Source organism: Fundulus heteroclitus, unplaced genomic scaffold (genome assembly GCF_011125445.2).
Source record: "Fundulus heteroclitus isolate FHET01 unplaced genomic scaffold, MU-UCD_Fhet_4.1 scaffold_85, whole genome shotgun sequence".
In the NCBI taxonomy this organism is placed as follows: Eukaryota; Metazoa; Chordata; class Actinopteri; order Cyprinodontiformes; family Fundulidae; genus Fundulus; species Fundulus heteroclitus.
This window is the reverse complement of record NW_023397307.1, coordinates 381,876-402,473: the sequence shown is the minus strand read 5'-3', so window position 1 is coordinate 402,473 and position 20,598 is coordinate 381,876. Positions and strand designations below refer to the sequence as shown.

At 41.2% G+C, this 20,598-nt stretch overlaps 1 protein-coding gene across 1 annotated transcript in view; it reads left to right on the top strand.

The window, feature by feature from the left end:
* The window catches only part of LOC105917887 (receptor-type tyrosine-protein phosphatase N2), a 269,052-nt gene that overhangs the window by 18,378 nt on the left and 230,076 nt on the right, over positions 1 to 20,598 (top strand). The window contains exon 2 of the mRNA XM_036134561.1: positions 9,337 to 9,387. Coding sequence (XP_035990454.1) covers positions 9,337 to 9,387 — 51 coding nt within the window. The remainder of the gene's footprint in view (positions 1 to 9,336; positions 9,388 to 20,598) is intronic.

Below are 20,598 nucleotides of genomic sequence, written 5' to 3'. Positions count from 1 at the left end.
CTGATGCCTCCGCTCCCCCCAGGGGGCGGGGGGCAGGGATGGCAAGGGTAAGGTGGGGGGAGGGAGGGGGTTTATTAGGTATTTAGGGGGAGGGGGGGGGCTCTGGCCGGGTGGCTCGTGCGGGTCGTGTTGGCCCGCCCTCTTGGGGGGGCCCGGTCCGGGGGGCGTCTGGTCGGGGGCCGGGGCCGGGGGTCGGGCACAAGCAGTCGTATAGTCGATTTGGGGTGACCCCCCCCCCCCCTTTGGTCAGTGTTGGATGTGAGTGTTATGTGGGAATGTGTGTACAGCGTCTTTTTTTTTTTTTTTTTTTCTGTGTGTGGCGAGTGGGGCACAAGGGAGGGTTGGGGTGAATGAGTTTTTTTTTTTTTTCAGGTATGGGTGTGGTCCGCTCCCTCTCCCAAGAACATCTCAAGTCTCCGATAGGTGCGGAGCCCATCCCCCCACGTCCTGCCCTCCTCCACTTCGTTGGCGGGCGCCTTGGCCCCCTGGCGCATTGGCCCCCTGGCGCATTGGTTGGCTTCGGGTTTGGGGCGGGTTCCGCCGGGTTTGGGGCGGGTTCCGCGACGAGGGCGGGGCGCCCCTGGGGCCTCTGGCCCTCAGGGCCCATGGCCGGGACCACTTCAGCGGGGCTGGCTGCCGGCGGAGCCCACGGGCTCGTCTCCGCGGCTCTTGAGGGCGTCGGCATTGCGGTGGCTGGGGGATTTCCTCGGGGTCGTCTCTGCTCCTTCCTTGGGGGGGGGGGGTTGCAGATATCCTGTGTCGGCCCCTCCTGGGCGACCTGCTTTAGGGACCCCTTTGGGAGTCCGGGGTTACGGGTCCCCTGACGCCTGCCCCTGTGCTCGGGGAAGGTGGGTCTTTAGTTCTCCACAATCACTATCAAGCCATTTCTGGATAATCTTCACCTAAACTAGTGCACTTTCACATCTCCCACAGGTGCTGGGTCCCAGGTATTAAGTGTTCACTTATATACAGTAATCTTATAATTTATTTATTTATTTATTTATGTTGTGTCACTTTCTTTTTTCAAATATCACATTACACATGTCAGCTTACATAATAATATATATGATTTAGCAATGGCATCTAGGTGTTATTCGAGTGTATCTGTTGCTTTATGTCTGTTGGTTGTGCTGTTCTTTTTGTGTCTCTTTCCAGGTGATGGAGCAGACAGAGGACGTTTTATCATTCTCTTCCTTTTATCTCCTCTTTCTTTCACCTCTACTCTTTTTTTTCTTTTCTTTTTTGTTCTTCCTTTACTCTCCCATTGTCATGTCCATATAATTTGAAATTCTCCTTGCAGGAATCATAATAAAGCTATTTACAAGCATAAATCAAGTGGAGCACTATGGCGAAAGCTGTTTGCTCCACTTGTAAAAGCAAAATCTGTCGAGCTCCATCTGGCATTGAGATATCAATTCATATTGCCATAGTGCTAGACAGGACACTGGAAAAAAAAAATAATAATAATTTTCTTACCTCATTAGGCCTCTAAACACAAAGACCAGTGCAGTCACAGACGCAGATGTTTTTCCTCTTCTCCCATGCACCTACACAACACTGGTGTCATTTCAACTTGTCACCAGAGGGGGGCAGAGGTCTGCAAAGATCCTGTAACTCACTCTATGCTCCTTTAAAGACAACAAAGTCAGTGCTTTGCAGTGGCCATCACAAAGCCATGGTCTTAATTTGACAGCAGCCGGTAAACCTGATCCAGTCATGCCAGTTCTGTCCAGAGGAATGGGCCAAAAGTGATAAAAAATACTTAATTATTCTGACATAAAGCTAATAATGTTTTAGATTCCTACTGACCCAGAAAAAGAAGATTTCAGTCTGATTTTTAAGTCGGGCAGTGAGAGGAAAATCTTTTTTTTTTTATAGCGTACGTAAATATCCGTTTTATAATTTTTATTACCATTTCTATCCACCCCTACCAGAAAGATATTTATTCTTTTGACATCATCTGATAAATATTGGTCGCTGCAGAGTTCTTCCAGATGACTAAAAAGCTAAATAAAAAGGACAAAATAGAGCACATTTTACTATGAAACTGAGCTGTTCGAGGTGACCACTCTGATTTTGACCATTAGATTTCTCCCTCAGGTGCAGCAGGTGTTTGATGCGAACCAACAGATGGCACTCTGGGAAATGTAGTACTTGTCTGACAGCGGGCGCTGCCTGTAAAGGCCTCGCCGGCAGGCTGTGGCCTGAACGCCTCTCTTAGCTCGCAGAGTGAAGTTGATTGAAATTCTGCTCCTCCCGTGTGGCCGGCTTGCCGATGGCCCAGAGTGCGAAACCGGTACCCATTTCACACTCGGCTGCAGAGAAGGGATGAGATACTGAAGCAACAACTCAGAGTGCATGAAAAAAAAAAATCACGTATGTTCATGCATAGCAACCATTTTCACCTGGTTGCAGAGAACTACAGTAGGATTTAGGCTTAAATATGGAAAACAGTCTCTTTATAACACCATTGAAGCATGTTTGAGGTCATTTGCATGTATAAATAGAAAAGCATCTTTATTGCTGCATGTCAAAATGAATTAGCTTGTTTGTGGTTTAAACAATTATTCAGTTCTAGAAAGAGAGGGAAGGAAAATCTAATAAATAAGTCTGCGTTGATAGGATGGCTTTATTTCAGACTATCATTTATTTGGACAAATGTGTTGCTCATTTAGAAAAAACAGCATAAAATCACAATGCAATCAATCCCCTTTTCTTGTCTTTGTCTTAACCCACTTCTCAGAGTTGGATATAAATGTAGACTGTAATTAATACATTTTCTCTGCTCCCAAACATTACGATGGAAGTCAGTAGGCCTGCTCGCTGCCAAAATAGGCTTACAGCGTTCCCCTTTTCAACATTATAATTCCTTTTTTATTCTGGGTAAGCCACTTTGGAGTCCTTTTCCCATTTTGTTTATTTTTGCTCACTTAATTAAGTTCTGCAGGAACTAATCCAAATACCACACGAGTGGCTCAGAGCTTCGGTAATGAGCGTCAGATTTCCGTTTTACACGTGTCCGCCTGCAACCACGCTTAATGTGCATAAACGGGTTGCATCCATACAGATGTTGACAAATTAAACAGTGTTTGTTTTTCTGTATATTGCAAATGACTTCCATAAATACATCTTCGCTGGAGAAAGACAAATTTATTTATTTAATCTATTAAATTTATCATGTAGATTCATAGAACAGAGCAGGATGCTGTAAGTGGAAATATACCGATGGCTAGAGTTTTCAACTATTTCATAAAACTTATATTTAATGAGGTTTTTATATTTAGGTGGAACAATTGTTTGTTGTACCCTAACTTGTGCTTTGTGTTGTGTAGATTTGTTTTTTATTGTATGAAAAAAACCCTTTCAGCTTATCTTTTAAATAAATTATGTCTAAAGGTTTCATTTACAGCTCATCACACATTTAATTTCTTCGAGACGCAATGAATAATATTTTTGAAACGCGGAGTTTTTTAAACCTTTGCTCTCTGGCACTCTTTCTATTATTCATACTGAGACATAAATAAGCAATTATTTTTCTTTCTCTCGCTCTCCTTCACAACGTTGCATAAAGAAAATGAACAAATCTGTTTGACTCGGGCAGAAACATGAGAGGTGCTGTGTCTTAATCTGGGTACATCGTATAGTAATTACACAACCTAAGGAAAGTATGATGAGGTTTTGCTTCGTTTGCTGTAGCTCAGCCGTACTACACAGTAGAAACACCCTGTGAAACACAAATGACTCACAGCAGACGGGTGGAAATGTCATTTTTTAGACCAGTTTTATAAATCTTTGAGCTTTATGTTTTGTGACGTTGTCCCACCTAATCCAAAAATATTCTTTTACAAACTCATATTTTCTCTCTCTCCATCTCCATGACCCCCAGACGTCAGAGTGCGCGCTCCTCTCACGCTAATATTTCAGTCCCCTTTAAGAAAGGATTGCATCATCCTGTCACTGAAACATCAAAAATGATAAAAAGTCACATTTTAAGAATCGTTTCAACATGACTCGTAGTTTTCGTGGAGGCAGCGGTTGTCTGAGGCTGGCATCCTCCTGTCCCTCACGCCCCCCTGGAACAAGTCGAACCAAATCACTGGATGTTTTCCCCCACGCTACAGGTTCAAATAACACAATATAAAGTGTTGTATGTTTGTCCGTGAGGCCGTTGGAAGCGCCACTGAGTCCGGGGAGCTCTCTGCCGCCCTCCGGCTCTCTGTGATGTTTGGGCTCTCAGGTGTTTGACGGCCAAAGCGGGAGCCTCGGCTCCATTAGTGCGACGCTCGCTGGATGCTCTCTGATCCCTGAAAGGCAGCGAGGCGCTCGGAGATGCAGCAGCTGTTGCCATGGTTACGGGGTCCTCGCCGTTTTGCTCGTCTGAGCCAGTGATCCGACACGACGCTCGTTAATCCTGGCAGCCTGTTTTTTTTTTTTTCCTGTTGTGTAAATGTTTTCGCTCCACGCTAATTTTAATGGCCTTCGTTTCCACAAACAATCAGACGGATTCAGTTCTGAAAGCTCTTTTTTTTATTTTATTTTTTTATAACAGGCATCAGAAACATGCTGATTGCTGCAGTGGCACTTCTCCCTCCATGATGCACAGGCTCTGGGTTTAATTCACAAGTATTCAAGTCAACAAAGGTGCTTAGTCGCTTCGAATGAAACACAATAACAGTCCCTTCCCTTAACGAGCCTGTTGTCATATTCATCTCTATTATCATTGCAACATGCAGTCTTTGGGAGTTGAACCTAGAACCCCCAGGACACAGGCGCAACACTAAACCACTAGGCACCACCCACCCCAAGGCCAGAAACAGAACATTTACTGACTGCTTCCAGAAATTAGTCCCAGAATACAAGTTTTAATGAACCAGTTTGACAAATGATATTTAAATGAATAAAATATATGAAATTATGGAATAATTCAGTGTTTTGTGACCAGGTTGATAGTCAATCACGCCCGCCGACAGGGGGGGACAAACGGGTCAGTTGTCCCGGGCCCAGGACAGAGGGGGGGGGGGCCCGAAACTGACTCTGACCAGCGCGTGCGGGCGCTGCTTGCAGAAGCTGCACCAAAGTCTCCCTCACGGCACTCTGCTGCTCCCCCTCCCCTCTCCTACATGGCTCAGCGGCGCCAGCCAATCAGCACGCAGGCTCAGCCTGGCCCGCCCACTCTGGTCCCAACACAAACATCCGCGGTGCTGTTCAAATCAGACTCGGAGAGTGAGAGGGACTGCACGAGCGGAAAAAAACATGGACAGGGAAATAAGCGCCATTTGGTTAAAATTCAATACCGTAAATGAAATCAGGCTGTATGGTTTGTAAAAAGCTGGTTAAATTCAGTGTAAACATAAATTTATATAAGCACAGGAAAAACCGTGAGCAAGAAAACGTCGAGCAACAAACAGAGAGAGGAGATGAATCTTCTCTCATTGCCCCGACAGACCCACAGACTGACTGAGGCGATTCAGTCCCCCAGAGAACATCCAGGTAGATCAGTGGTCATCTTCAGCAGCAGTTCATGTTAACTTTCAAAGTAGATATTATCTATCATATGTTACTGGAGCCCACAGAGAAAATGTAATTAAGACCTTGAAAGAACCCAATACATATATCCTATTAAAAAGTGTTATTTAAGATAAAATAACATTTACTAATCCTTTATTTTTCCCACGACGGGGAAATTTATAGGATTAAAGCAACAGGCAGGTGCACACAACACAGACAAAATTACATAAGGATTGAAAGATATGAGGTTGATTTGGAAAAAAACACTATGAACATAAGATTATTATTATTATTATTATTATTATTATTATTATTATTATTATTATTTAATTGTAATAGTAAAATAAAAATCACAAAACCCGGAAGGTCAACAGTTTCATGATACATCAAGCTTAGGGACTGGCTAATATACAGCATGCCAAAAAAGGCCATATTTTGGCTGCAGTGCTGCTGTTTTCTGATGAAGAAAAGATTAACCAGTGCACTAAATTCAATAGAATGGTTTAAAATATCCAATATAAAATACAGAGATTCCCAGGGCATGAAGTATACAGTTAAGTTGACTATTTTTAGTGTGCGTGCGTGCGCGCGTGTGTGTGTGCGTTGGCGGCAGGTGTAGAGGGGGGGGGGGGCAAAAAGACTGCGTTGTCCCGGGCCCTAGCAAAGCTGTCAGCTGGCCTGTAGTCAATAATAATAATATTATATTACTAAAAAAAAATTAGCATTTTAGCATTTGTTTCTTCTCTACAAAATGCTCTGTGAAGCAGAAAGGTTTATGTGTTTTACATTTTTTTCTTTTGTTTCTGTGTAAAGCACTTTGAATTGAGTTTGAATGAGGCTATATAATATTTTTTTAATTACTGTAGAATGTAATTACAGCAAATATGGATAGATGAGACAAGATGGATGTAAATACTGTAAAAAAAAAAGTTTAAGTAACAGAACTGATGCACAATTATTTTAAGATAAGTTAACGAGCGGTTATCATAAGATTGCTCTTCTCTCTGCTCCTTTTCATTCAAGATGCACCGATTTGCTAGTGTTGTGTGTATGAATTTGAAAGCTATTTTTGAATGAAATAAATAAATAAACTAAACTAAATGACCAGCTTTGAAAACATGTAAATGCTTATCGCAAGAAGGAATTTATTGAAATTATTATTTATGTTTTTATACAATACTTATTTCATTTGTCTTGAATAGGATTTTTTTTTAACAGAATAACAAATATGCATAATTTCAACTGATGCCCTCATTTTGTTTGTTTGTGGCATTTTCTTTTTCTGTAAAGCTTTGATCTTTTGCAGTCAAATCAAGGAAAAATGAGGTTCTGTCTAAGAACCGGGCTTCAAACATAGTTGCTGCTGAAACAATCAGGCTCTCTCTCTGTCTCAAATTATTTGTAGACTCAAAATTTCTTCCCCTGTCTGCTCAGACTAGCTTACCCAGCCCTGTTTTACATAAGTATCCCCACATCATAATGCTGCCTCCACCGTGTTCCAGGGTGGGTGAAATGTTTTACAGTGATGCAGTTTGCCTGTAGGCCAGAAGGTTTGACCAGAGGAACCTTTATCCACTCCACACGTTTAAAATAGGACTTCTTATGGAATCTAAGAAGGAATCTATAAAACCTTTTCTTTTGCTGATCGAATGGAAAACATGAAAAATGATAAGTGCAAAAGCCAGAAAGATGTAAGAAGTGATCCGATGTTCAGCCTGTTACATCTGCCCTAATGGTTTACTTTGAACAGCCGCTGTAAAGTCTGTGAATCTAAAATAATATGTAGAGGTTGTGCAGACTGAGGATTCTTGTGTTTGATCAACGGCTCATGAATCTTCCTCAGGAAAACCAAATGTGTCATGGTCATCTGGGCCAGTTTCCTCTGTAAGGTCAGACCTTTTTGGTGCTTTTGGGGTAGCGCTGGATGATAATTCAATATCAATATATATCAATCGATAGACTTATGTTGATGATAGAAATAAAAGGTTTAATAAAAAGTTCAATAAAACAACAGTTTTCCTTCCTTTTGCATAATAGCCTATCATGTAGGTTAATATTAAAGTCATTACATCCTCTCAACCAATTACAAAGCAGACCCAGGAACCAAGCTCTGCCCCCTTCAAAGAGTTCAAAGAACACGCGTTCTTTTCTTATTTTTTAAAAACTTGCAGTTTGGGTAAAAAGTTGGTTGAATAAAGATTAAGTTTGAATTCAGTGTTTGTGTGTTCTGTATCTAAAAATAGGTTGCCAAGCAACAGCATTAAATGACCAGGGCTGCACTTAAAATCAATTTTTTTAATTTGTTGATAATTATCGTCCAGCCCTACTTTTGGGGGTCTTGTATCGAAGTGCAAGTGCAACATGTGAAAATAGCACAAAAAATAAGTATTTTTCTAACAGTTAATTTTAGGGTGAGTCCTAGTTCTGTTTGACACTCCTCATTGTTACATTTTATTCATTGTCCTTTATCTGTTTCCTTGCTTTAATCCCTCTTAAAATCTGCTGTCTGTTAAGTTATCCAATGAGTAACACAGATAGATAGATAGATAGATAGATAGATAGATAGATAGATAGATAGATAGATAGATAGATAGATAGATAGATAGATAGATAAATTCCTGAGAGGAATTTAGGCATAAAATTTAAAATTAAAGTAAAATTATCTGATAAAAGTCGCCACCATGACTGCATTGTGGGTGCAAAATTAGTTTCATGTTTTACCAAGATTCTTATTATTTAGAAAAAAACTAAAATATACAAGCTTTTTTTTGGTTATTTCACAATGTTGAGTTTTATACATGATTCTATTTACCTTTTATGTCACAGTTATGATGTCTTCACTAGTAATAGTAATAGTAATAGTAATTACTATTTTTGAAGTCACAAAAATCAGGTTTGACCAGTAATGCTTATTATTCAACATTTCAGATTTTTATTTAGATAATATGATTAGACCATGTTTTGATTTTTCATCAGCTTCAAAGAGGTTTGGAATGTAAACAGCTTTTTCCTCTTTTTTTACATAATTGAAAACAAAAAAAAATAAAAATGAAAAAAAAACTGGTACTATTTCAGTATAGTGACTTATCCTACAAAGAGAGCAACAATTTTCCACTCCAGTCCATTACATTCCAGTGTCTTTTCCAGCACACTTAATCAGATTAAACTACCATAATTCCTCATATTAAAAAAAACAACAAGTCTGTATTGCTTGTGGAAGATATTTCAGAAATGTGCGCAGATTGGGAATGATCTCCGTGTGTTTGACAGGAGCAGATTAAACCTCAGTAATGGTGTTCTGCGCTCTGCCAAGGCTCCTGTAAGCGGAGTGGAATAAAAAATGGCCGACGCTCCTTCTCCCCCTCACAGAGCTCTGAGGGAGTTGGCTTGATGTATCATCATGTTCCTCCTCACCCCAGAGTTAATTTAGGATAACTGCAAGCATTTACTGCCCACCGCTGACGAATGTAGCAATAAAAAGCTGCGGCTGAAAACAAAGCGGGTGTCTTAGTAAGTCATTAACTCTCATATTGCTGGCTGGAAATGAGGAAAATAAAAAGAAAGGAAGGAATTGGGTTAGAAACTTTAGAAAATGGATTCTTCCGCGGCAGAACTGAAGAGTTGGCAGCGCTGACATGGACGTCGCCTGTTTGTCGGACTGTTATGTGTAAAATGCGACATGTTCCTGCTTTTTCTAAGCATGCGTCACTGTTTATGAATCTCCGTCATGCCCTGGATATGCTGCCAAGCAAAAATGTGCATCGCAGCAGCAGAATCTACTACATATAATCTGTTTCTTATGACTTTTCTGTGCTTCTTTGCTGACAGGTTGCCTGTTTGATAACGAGCTGTGTTCGTCCTACGAGATCTGTGTGAACGGTAAGATATCTCCCCCTCTCCACTGATGTTTACTTTCTTTTTTTTATGTTTGTGGGACGTTCATTCAAATGCAAACTAAGTTGTTGATATCATCTCCACAAAGATGCTTTATTGTCGTTGCACATGTGACATAAAACCATAGAAGTCAGTTAGTCTCCCTTAGAAGAACGCCAAATAAAAACAAAGAAGAACTCCACATATTCACATTTAATAATCATTCTCCTCCCACATTACACAGCTAGTTATATAATATGTGCAAAATGTTTAAAGTTTAGAAATGAGCCTACAGACGATGCTGGACTGTTCATCTGTGGCAAAGTGATCGTAAAGCAAAATGTATCGAAAGAAGACAAGGAGAAGGGTAATATAAAATTAGGTCGCTCCAAAATGCTCTTTGGAATGGCTGACAGCACAAGGGAAAAGTCAAAGAGACGCTGTATAGTTCAGAGAAGAAATAGGATGGATTAAAAATAACGATGTCATGACCATCCACGGTGTGATGTGATAAAAGCTGTGAGGGCTATCACCTCCTGCTCAGAATCAAATAATCCACCGGTTCAAGTTCACGGTCCCTTTCCACAGGTTCTTGGTCCGATTGAGAATTATTCTCAGTTTATCTCACATTCTAACGTCTGTTTGAACACTTTTAGTTCTCAGGAGGTGTTTTTTTCGACATCCATGCAAACTTCACTGTCACCATCCTAAGGTGTTTGGTTATTTATTAGAGTTTAAGTTCCTTGGATTGAACGTCTTTCAGTTAATGTTTGTGTTTGCTTTGTGCGTTTCTCCTTCTGGTTTCCCATCCTTGTTGCCTTTCCAGCTGCTTGTGTTTATCACACCTGTTTCTTATCCAGATTGAATATTGCCCAGCATATTTAAGTTCCTGCTTTCTGTTCAGTCTTCGCTGGATCCTCAGTTATCCTTATTTAACCCTAGTAAAGCTGTTAGGTCATACGGTCTGTAACTTTGCCTGAAGTTCTGGTCATTAAAGTTACTTACCCTTCGCTGCACCGTTTGTCCTCGACACCCGTAAATCATTCTAATTTTGTCTATTTGCACAGTTTTTAACTTCTCCAGGAATGTTTGTCTGATAAATTCATGCTGTTGTACAGCATTTTACATCCTCCTGTAAACGGACTGACTTCTTATTGTCTCGAGCATCAGTTAAGTTGAACATTTAACATCTTAGTGAGTGTTTATCTGAAACATTCAGGCATTTGCACAGTAAATACATGGTTCTGTAAACTCACTCAGTGCTATCTGCCTTTTTTACTCAAACATAAATCTTATCAGATGCTAAAAAATAAATAAAATCTTGGAATGATGCTTATAGCCTTTAGTGTTTTTGGTGCGTTCAACTATTTGAAAACATCGGGGTTTGTTGGATCTGTTCGTTATGTGTGGATCTTTGTGAATTCTGAGCCGGTGTCGTGTCTAAATGTTATTATGGTGATATAATGACAATAAACATCCTTTATTCCTTGCAGCAGCAGCTCTCAGTAGTCCCTCGCTTATATCGTGGTAAAGGAACTCTGGTCCCCAAACATTTTCCGCTGTTTTAGGTTCTTTGGCGATCCTTGCTACATTTGTTTTGGGTCCAGCTTTTTTAAGGTGCCACCACAGAATTTCAACCATGCTGAGCTCATCCTGCAAAGGGCGTTTTGTTCCAGAAGTCCTGAGGTTCATTCAGATGCAGCTACGCAAACTTACGTTGTGCTGCCATGTTGTCTTCTGTCTTGTCAAGAACTTTAACCTTTGACTTGGTAATATAGGCATATTTATTGGCTCTTAAGAAACGGATTTTGGTAAAAACGTTTCTCCACTCCTTTGGGGACCTTGGTTTTTGCACGCTGGTGTTGATTCTCAGTCAAAACAGGAAACGACAGTTTTATTTTAGTACTTAGGTTAGTTTATGTAGTCTTAAGGGTTTGAGTCAAGCTGGGACGCCCAAACCTCCAATTCCAGTTATCTGTGTGCAAATATATTCCATAAAAGTGTGTGTACAGGTCAAAATGTTCCTCTTCTTTCCTCTGGAGTTACAACTTTGAGAATTAACTTGAAAACAAACTACACTGAAAACACAAAAAAACAAAATCTTACACACATTTACGGTGTGTAGACTTCAGGGTTTATAGTTCGTCTCTTATCACCGTTGATTATCAGAATGCAACTCCTGAGCTGAGAAACACAGCTGAGCCACCCAGAGACTCTCATGACGACCTCGGCGTGATTTGAGCTGAACCCGGAGCCAACGGAGACAACAGGCTATGGGCGTCTGCGGCTAACGTCGTTTTGGGTCTGTCTGAGGTGGCGATCCCCGGATCCAGCCGTTCTTCTGACCCGACGTCTGCAGCAAACTCATTAGCCGCCTCGTTTCCCGCATCGACGGCGTCCTTTTTCAGATGCACCCCATAATCTAATTCTGACGGAGTAAGGAGCGAGAGGCAGACGCAGGTTGTCTGGTGCGGCGATGAAATCGTCATCTCCAGTGGGGAGTTTTATTTTTAGCAGCGATCAGACTGGCTGTCTGTCTGTGTTGTGGCTGCTTTGGTTGACCTTGCATCGCACTGGGCCTTTTTGGTGTAAATACTTCACCACAAACTGTAGGAATGCATGTAAAGGAACTTTGTTTAAAAAAAAAAAGTCAGTGAGACAAACCCAACACAGTGGCCAGGTTAAAACCATCCCACAATGTCCAGGACCTCCATAGCTGTTTAAATGTGACTTGAAAGCAGTAAATTTCAATGAGAAGCAAACAGAGATGCTCATAAACCCAGCTGGCTGCTTGGCCTACCATACCATCAGTGTCTCCATCAGCGTCGCCGCTCCAGCAGAGGATCCAGGTCAGGAGGTTTTCTGAGCAGAGGGTGCTGCTCGTTTTGTCCTGTTACCAGTTCATACCTTCACAGTTATTGTTTGCTACAGACTTTACTTTTAGGGTACAAAATGGTGCCAACTACTGAAAGCATTTGATCAAAACGGATCATATTGTACCTGGGAGGTGCCTGCAGCTGTAAATGCTGCACCATGTGACTCTACAAGCTACTCAGTCATGCAGACTCAAGTTTCTTCTTATTCTGTCAGACTTGTTTTCTTTGCAGTAAAGAAATGGGTTGTGAGGGATCAAAACATGTAAAATGCCAAAGGTTTGTGCTTGTTGGGGTGGGGGGACATTTGCAGGGTGCTCTACCTCACAAGTTGGTTAAATCTGTCATCACTTCCTGAGTAAAGGTATCCCCGCTTTCAGCATCAAGGCTTTTTTTTTTTACTATAGATTCATGTAAAGTGTCTTTTATCTGATTGAAGTTGACTTTGGAAAGTGCCTCGAGATGACATTTTTCATGAATTGGCGCTATATAAATAAAATTGAATTGAATTGAACATTTTATTTATTCACTGGCGAGCAAATTGTAACCTTTGTTTTGCAACTCTAATTTTTCACCTGTTTGTTTGACTATGTCCTGTGGACTCATCACCCATGCCTTGTTCACCTAGACTAAGGCTACGTTCCCGCTGCAGGTCTTAATGCTCAATTCCGCACTCGAGGACGTGATGACGTCACACGTAGCAAGCGTCCTCAGTGTTTGCGGAAGTAAACATGGATTATAATGCTGACGCGCATTTTGCGGTCATTAATTTATTTTCTAACCGGAGCTTTCCCTCCATTGACTGCTCTCCTCATTGTAGTCCGCTATGGGTGTCGTCTTTCTTCCCACTTCTGCATAGCAGGACGCAGAATAGTGGCGTTTGTCGAGTATCGGTGACGTACAGGTCGGATGAATGCGACCCGGCCGTACAGACACATGTCGCATTTGAAAAGATCAGATCTGTGTTGTTCAGACCGTCATAAAAAGATCAGATACAGGTCGCATATGGGCAAAAAAATCAGAATTGGGTCACTTCAGGCTGCAATGTGAACGTAGCCTTAGACTGCAACAGCAAACAGCCTTAAATCTGGATGGGCCTCCATGTTTTTAAGGACATGGCAAAACAGCAGCGGACCAACTACAGGTTGCTCAAGTGCGAGCCTCCAGAATTGACTAAGACTCCTGGATAGGAAACGTTTTTTAGGTAGAACGGAACGAAAGTCCAGCTGCCTCCGATTTCAGCCTGTTTGCTGTGGTCATGACCCGGATAGCTGAGAATTTGCTCAGGCTCGTCTGCGTTTCCCCTGTTTCCTTGTTTCCTTGTTTCCTCTCGGTTCTCATTCCACCTCGTCACGGTGGAATAAAAAGGTGTTTGACTTTCAGACCATTAATTCCCTTAAATGCCCTTTAAACATCAGCCGCGAGTCACCTATGGTCCATAGTTTACCCTTTTTAGCCTTTATAAGCCTCTGGAGGGTTTATAGAAAATTGCTAAAAACCTTTCACAACCCACATCCAAAGCTGAAGGAATATCTACAGCAGGGGTGTCCAAAGAGTGGCCCAGGGGCCATTTGTGGCCCCTCAGCTGATTTTCTGTGGCCCTCCAATTGAATGTTAACAAGAAATTTTGCCTATTTTAATAAACGAATTCCAATCAGATTTTAATGCACCAAAGTCTGGATTTGAGTAAAAGTCGCTCTATTTCCTATGAAATTAAAGCAAATGTGAAAAGTGTGCTTATTAAAAGACAAATGCTAAGATTTTAACCTGTCTGTAATAGATTTGCTCTAATTAAAAATAAAAAGTTTACATCCACAAAGAGCCACAAGCGCTGGCCAGCTAAATACAGTTCAGAATATATATTTTTTAATGATCATATTTTGTTGGGTGTAACAATATTTTTGGTTATGTTATTTATTTTTATTCATTTTTTGGCCCTCGAGCACTTTTGATTTAACAATTTTGGCCCAATAGCCGAAAAGTTCAAAACAGCTGTTGAACAGTGTTTTGATCATTAGAAGTTTGTTTGTTCAATGACTTTGTGCATAAAATACCAGCTATCAGTGCAGATGTGTATTTTATGTCTCTCAGATGGAAAAACATAGAAAGTTTAATTTAGAAAATATATATTGATAACTGAAGTCTTGTTGAAGTATTTTTGTGCAGCTTAATTTAGTGCTTTCCAGCCTTGCTGTTGCCCCTCTTGTTTCATTGGTTATCAGAAACCCCTTAAGTCTCCGCAGGTCATTCAGTAATTATCCTCAAGCACTGTTTAAAGCTTTTTCTTATCAAAATTTGCAGAGGAGTTTAAGTTCTTAATTTCTGCATTTGTAATAAAGTAAGAATATTGTAAGAATTCAGCTAAAGTGTGCCTATCAGACGGGCCGTGACTCATCTTGAGTGTTAAAGAGGATGAAGAGCGTCTTCCAGCTGAGTCATGCAAGTTGCTGCTTCGCCGATGGCTGGAAGGGCTTCTTATCGGCACTTAGTTTTAATTGTTGTTTTATCGGTTTTCTGCACAGCTGTTTGGGATGGCTTTGTCTGGGAAAGGTGCTAAACAAATAAACTCCACTTAATTCCTTACAGTAGCTGTACGTCCGTTGTTATCACTACACAGGTGAGTCTGACCTGCTTCAGTGGCTGCAGTGCTGCCCGTCTCTGGATCTACCGAGTCCTGAAGACTTGAGTCATAATCTTCTGCAGGGGAAGAAAACTGGACCCAGGTTTTGGACAAACTCTGCTAGATGGAAATACATTACAAACCCCCCACTTTACAGAACTGGGGTCGTGTTGTCTAACAATGAGTAGTCAGTGTCTTACCACCAAGGAGTTGACTCCCTGATGTTTGTTTTCAGTTCCAGGAAGTTAAGCTGCTAGTTCTGCTGATTTTGTCAAATCCTGTCAATGCTTCTGTTCGCTCTCTTGGACTTTTTCTTTCCTATCTGATGTAGCTGGATATTATTTTTGGTAGAGACTGCATTTTGTACGTTTTTATTCCAGTACGCTCTTACTCTAACCCTGCATACCTTTCCACTTAGTAACTAACTCTTATGTCTTTACATTTGGATGTGATTACTTTACCATAATTCTTCTTTTGACCACTTTCATAGCTGCATCAAAGCTCAGATTTTTTTTTTTTTTACTTGTGGATCAGCATCTAGACGAGTCCCTGTAGGTGACGCGTCGGCGAAAACTGAATGTCTAGCATCTTTCTCTCCCACTCTCCTCCTGTACGACTTTGGGAACACAGCCGACTCTCTCTGCAGGACATCAAACCAGATCTGTTGTCACTGTGGTGAGAAACGTTGACGCTCGGCAGTATATTAGTCCAGAAAAATGATTTAACCGTGGTCTGGTCAGCCTCTCCCGATAGAGATTTCTGCAGAGTATTTGCGCTCCAGCATCTCAACCAGATCTCAGCTAAAAAGATGGAAAAGAAAAACGAGCAGGGTTGGTCCATGGAGTAATTTGTTGTCATAATTTCAGTCAGGGTAACGGCTTCTGAGCTTTCTCAAACAGAAAAGCCAGGGTACGCAGGAGTTAACCCCAGAATTTACTCTGGATATCCACTAACGCAGCTTCCTTAAACGTGGCCCAGGTGTCAATGCCCTTAACGCCAAAATGGCTGACACTGATTAAGAACCCATCTGCTGCTGAACCGACCAGACCCATATTTCATGAAGGTCCACTGTCCTAAAATAATACTCTGATTAAAAAGTGTTGCTTTGATTTCTTTGAGAAGGACACTAAAGAGCACTTCTAAAAAAACGAGCAGCCGTGCTTCTCATGGTGGCCACGTTTGGCCGTATGCTGACGCTGTCGACGAGAGCCAACTCCGCTTTCTACACTGCAAAAATATCCGCCTCATTACAAAACGCGTTCAACGCCTTCATCTCATCCAATTATGGACCGGCTGAATTATCAAGTGGCTTTTCGTCTCCGTGTGAAGTGAGTTGCTTGAGTTCTGGGAGCTCCAGTGGTGGAGGCGCATGATCTGAACTACGAACAGTTTCTTGAGTCAGTCTTATGACTGTGATGCAGTTTAAGGATAAAATGAATAGAAGTTGTGCTGCACTGGTTGGTTGCCTCATTTGGCTTTCTATATCAATCTACAGTATTTATTGGTCTGCATTGTGCCAATCGGGTCCTCACAGCCCATCTGTTATCTGTAACATGCATGCTTTCTGTTGAATGCCGCTGCCACAGTGGAAAATGTCAAGTCACTGATTAAGCAACGGCTGCTGACCCTTTCTATTCCCGTCTCCGCTCCCATTGGGCGATTAGAGAGAAAATACCCAAATGTCCAAAGGGTCAGCAGGTGCCATAACCCCTGGCTACGAAATTCACGATCGTTACCGAACTATTATGTTAATCTCATAATGTCAGGTTCTCTTTTTGGGTCTTGCAGGCAGAGATCGTCATGGACATGGACAATATGTCCCTGATGGCTTCATCTACCTGTTTACAGTAACAGTCTTTGCCTTTGACTGCTGTTGTTTGTTGCATAACATACAAATTCACAATTAGGAACAATAGATATAGTACATTAATGAAGAAAACAAGCGTTTCAATGTATTTTGATGGCAGTCTTACGGTGCCTTTTTATCAATTATTCAAATCCTAAAAAAATGTCCCTTTGTCACGTAACAACCACAAACAATAAAGTCATTCATTGGTATCTCATGGCATAGCCTGACGGAAAGTAGTCGTTCTTTATTTTCTGAAGAAGAAGCAAAAATTATCCAATTGTCCAAGGGTTGTTTTTGTTTGTTTTCACCCCCTTTTACAAATGATATCCCTAAATAAAACCCGGAAGTAACCTGTGTTCGTCAGCATAGTCCACCTGTGTCTAATTAATAATGATAATTAAACATCTGGCTAAACACAGCTGTCATCATGAAGATTTTTTATACTGAAATCCATCAAAATAATACAGAAAAAAGGGGCCAATCAGAATAAAAAAGTGTCATGTAAAGCAGATTGGAAAATGATGATCAGGTTAAGATCAATTGGAATAAGATTGTATTCCGAATGAGAGGAGGGGTTTATGCCGATTTATAATCCAGACAGACAGACAACTTTATTTGTCATTTTGTATGCACAGAGTGCGTACAGAACGAAATTTTGTTTGCATACAACTTGAAAATTTCAGTGAATTGCAGTAGATTTCAGAATAAAGTAAATTACAGGATAAAGTGCAACAGTGATTTTACAGTACAGCAATTGAAATGTAAACAATGCAGTGAATGCATTTTAAAGACTGCAAGTTCGGCAGCATTTGTAATGCTAGATAAGGATCTAGGAGGAACAGCGTGGATGAAAACGATTGTCAGGATTAAGTTATTCTGAACGTGGCAAACTGACCCGAGTGCGCCCGACGTAAATGTGACGTATTTCCACGTTGGCGAGTAGCAGAAATACGTCATGAATCAGAACTGTCGGGACTCCTGATACAACCCTCTGTTCGAAAACATAAAAGAGCTCAAAATTGTTATTTACTCAGTAGGGTTTAAACCGTAATTAGAACATCGTGCAAATCCAGCCTGGGCGTTCGGAAGACGAACTTGTATAATACTGCTTTGTTTACTATTTTGCCGTTGTTCAGAAAACACAGATGTTCTTCTTCTGTGGTTTTTAGGTAGATTTGATAACTGCGCATGTCAGAGTGGTTCTATTCTGAATAAAGGTGCATATAAACGCACATTATGATCCGATTAATTGGGTGCCCATATAAACGGTATTCCGATTATTTTATCCGAATGCATTTCAATCCAATAGTGATTTTTGTGCATGTAAACAAAGGTAGATTTTTTTTTTATTTTTGGCTTCTCAGGCACAAAATGGTGAGGAGACATTTGAAGCCACGGTTTGAATTAATCACAGCTAGTATATATTCCTGGAGACGACTGATGACTTTTAAGCACTTTTGTCATGACTGTATAATGAACTGAGAGTCACCATCTGTAGTGTTCTGGGATTGCATTCTCTTAGCATTGCGTTGTTATGTTGTTTACTATGCTTCAGTAGCTTTCTGTCTTGCCTGATTTAACTTTCTGTGCCTCAGCTCACTGCTCTCCCCAGATTTCTATCATGTGGACATGATATGCAGTAATCAAGCTTGTTCTAAGTTTCCTCAGTCAGCATCAGGCCCCTCGGTGTTGCCACCAGGCGCTTTGGTTTGCTTTCTCTGAGTTTATTTGTAACTAAAATCAGTTCTCACCACGCACCTCCACCCCTCACCTCTGCGTTTGGGTTTTCAGTCACACTGAATCATAATTATTCTTGTTTTGGAGCCTGTTTGATGATATTGTCCTAATGCCTGTGCGTCTTTAGCGGAGTCCAGTTAATGTTTGTTCACGCCTGGTTTCTGTTAAGTTGATCATCAGATGCTTCTGCACGGATTCCTGTGCTAGATGTCTTGTTCCTTAACATATTTAGTTTAATCCAGCTGCTGCCTGTCTTTTCGCTGCATTTTCTTTTCTTCTGTCTGGACTTTGCTGATGAGAATCAATGCAAGCAGGCTTTAAACCTCAGAGAAACAAACGTCAATCTGAAAAAAGCATGAAAAAGTGTGAACACTCTAAATATTATACACAGGTAAAATTACCCCGATATCCGCCGCAAGAGGTTTGATGTTAAATCAAATGGTTAAGTTCAAATTTAGACATTTAGACATTTGTCGTTAATGACAATTTGTCATTAACGACAACATGACAATTACATCCTTCATAAACCCTGTTTCTGCCTCTTTATTGCAATAAGACTGTACCACCACCCACAGGAGTACTGCCCCCTATTTCCCAGAACTTTAGTGGTTCTGAAAGGATCTCCTACGCAGTGTCAGGTGTGCATTGACGTCTCATCAAGTCCTCAGAGGTTTCAGCGTGGCCTTTATGAACCGCGTGAACTTGAATTAGGCCCTTTCATTGGTGGATAATCCCATTGTTAGGACTGGATTGCCCTTTTCACACATCAGTTGTCCCTTTGCTTCACCAGCATGACGTCCTTGTGGGATTCTAGCGTGGTTGCATGGATGCAGAAGTTAAAATGTTTTCCTAAATCAGTAAATAATCAGTAAATCTGTGAAATCTGATAAATCTGGCACAGCAGGGGATCTTCTGTCGTTTGCATTTAGTCATTGATCGTTTTATTTTGTCAGCCGTTGACGATGAAATGAAATTTTGATCGCTCTGAAAGATCACGGCTGATCTTTACAGCGTTGCCTCCTCCTCCAGCAGCATTTAAGTAGCGATATTCTCGCTCACCGCTCGCCGCCATTTTCACCCGGAGTGGACCGACTGAATCATCTGAATCCCATCGATGGATCTGGCGCTGTGACTTCTGGTTCTGATTCTCTACGTTTTTTTGTTTACCGCGGGGGGTTAAATGGAGTGAAATTCTTCGTGACCTTTTATGAGAGATTGCAGCGCAGCTAGTTGCTGGAAGTTTCTCTTCCCGTTGCCCTCCATGTGTTGACCGGGTCCTCAGAGCTCTGAAGCCCACCCGGGTCTGGTTTGCTCTGAATGGACACGCTGGTTTCCAGCAGAGAAACAGGCTCACAGTCCGGTTCTAATGCTGATTGGTGCTGATTTCCTAACGCTAGGGGAGAGTAGCCGACGTGCGCTGCTGCTTCTCTGCCTTCTAAAGTCAGGAAATGCTTTTTCGTTCTGGATTTTCACTACATCACAGATATTAATAAAACACTGGTGAATGGGATTTATTTTTTTATTGACTTTAATGGAGGTTTTTTTCTTTTATGGATGCACGGACATGTGGGAAATAAATACTTCAGAATGGTCTTTGTTCATAACTTCTCTAATTTGTATCCTCTAACATTATTATCTGTTACATGAGGGACTGATGACCCATTCTTGTCTTCCTAGGCTGGTGTTGAGTATTTAAATGGTAAATGAACTGAACTGATAAAGTGCTTTTCCAGTCATACTGACCACGCAAAGCGCACTAGAGCCACATTCACCCAAACACACTCCTAATGCGCACACATTCATACACCGATACGCAGATCTGTAGGCAAATTGGGGTTAAGTGCCCTGCCCAGGGGCACATCGACATGATCAGGGTCAGGATCTGGGGAGTTTCTGTGACCACAGTTCCAACATTTCCACGTTTGTCTGTGTTCCGATTATTTTTTCTCTTTCTTCCTTTTTTTTTCTCTTTTTCTTATTTTTTTCCCCTTTTTTCCCTTCTTTCCCCCCTTTTTTTCTTTTTTCCCCCTTATTTTTTCCTTTTCTCTCTCATTTTTTCCCTTTTTTCTCCTTTTTTTTCTCCTTTCTTTTTTTTTTACTTTTTTCCCTTCTTTTTCCCCCCCGTGTTCTGATTTCCA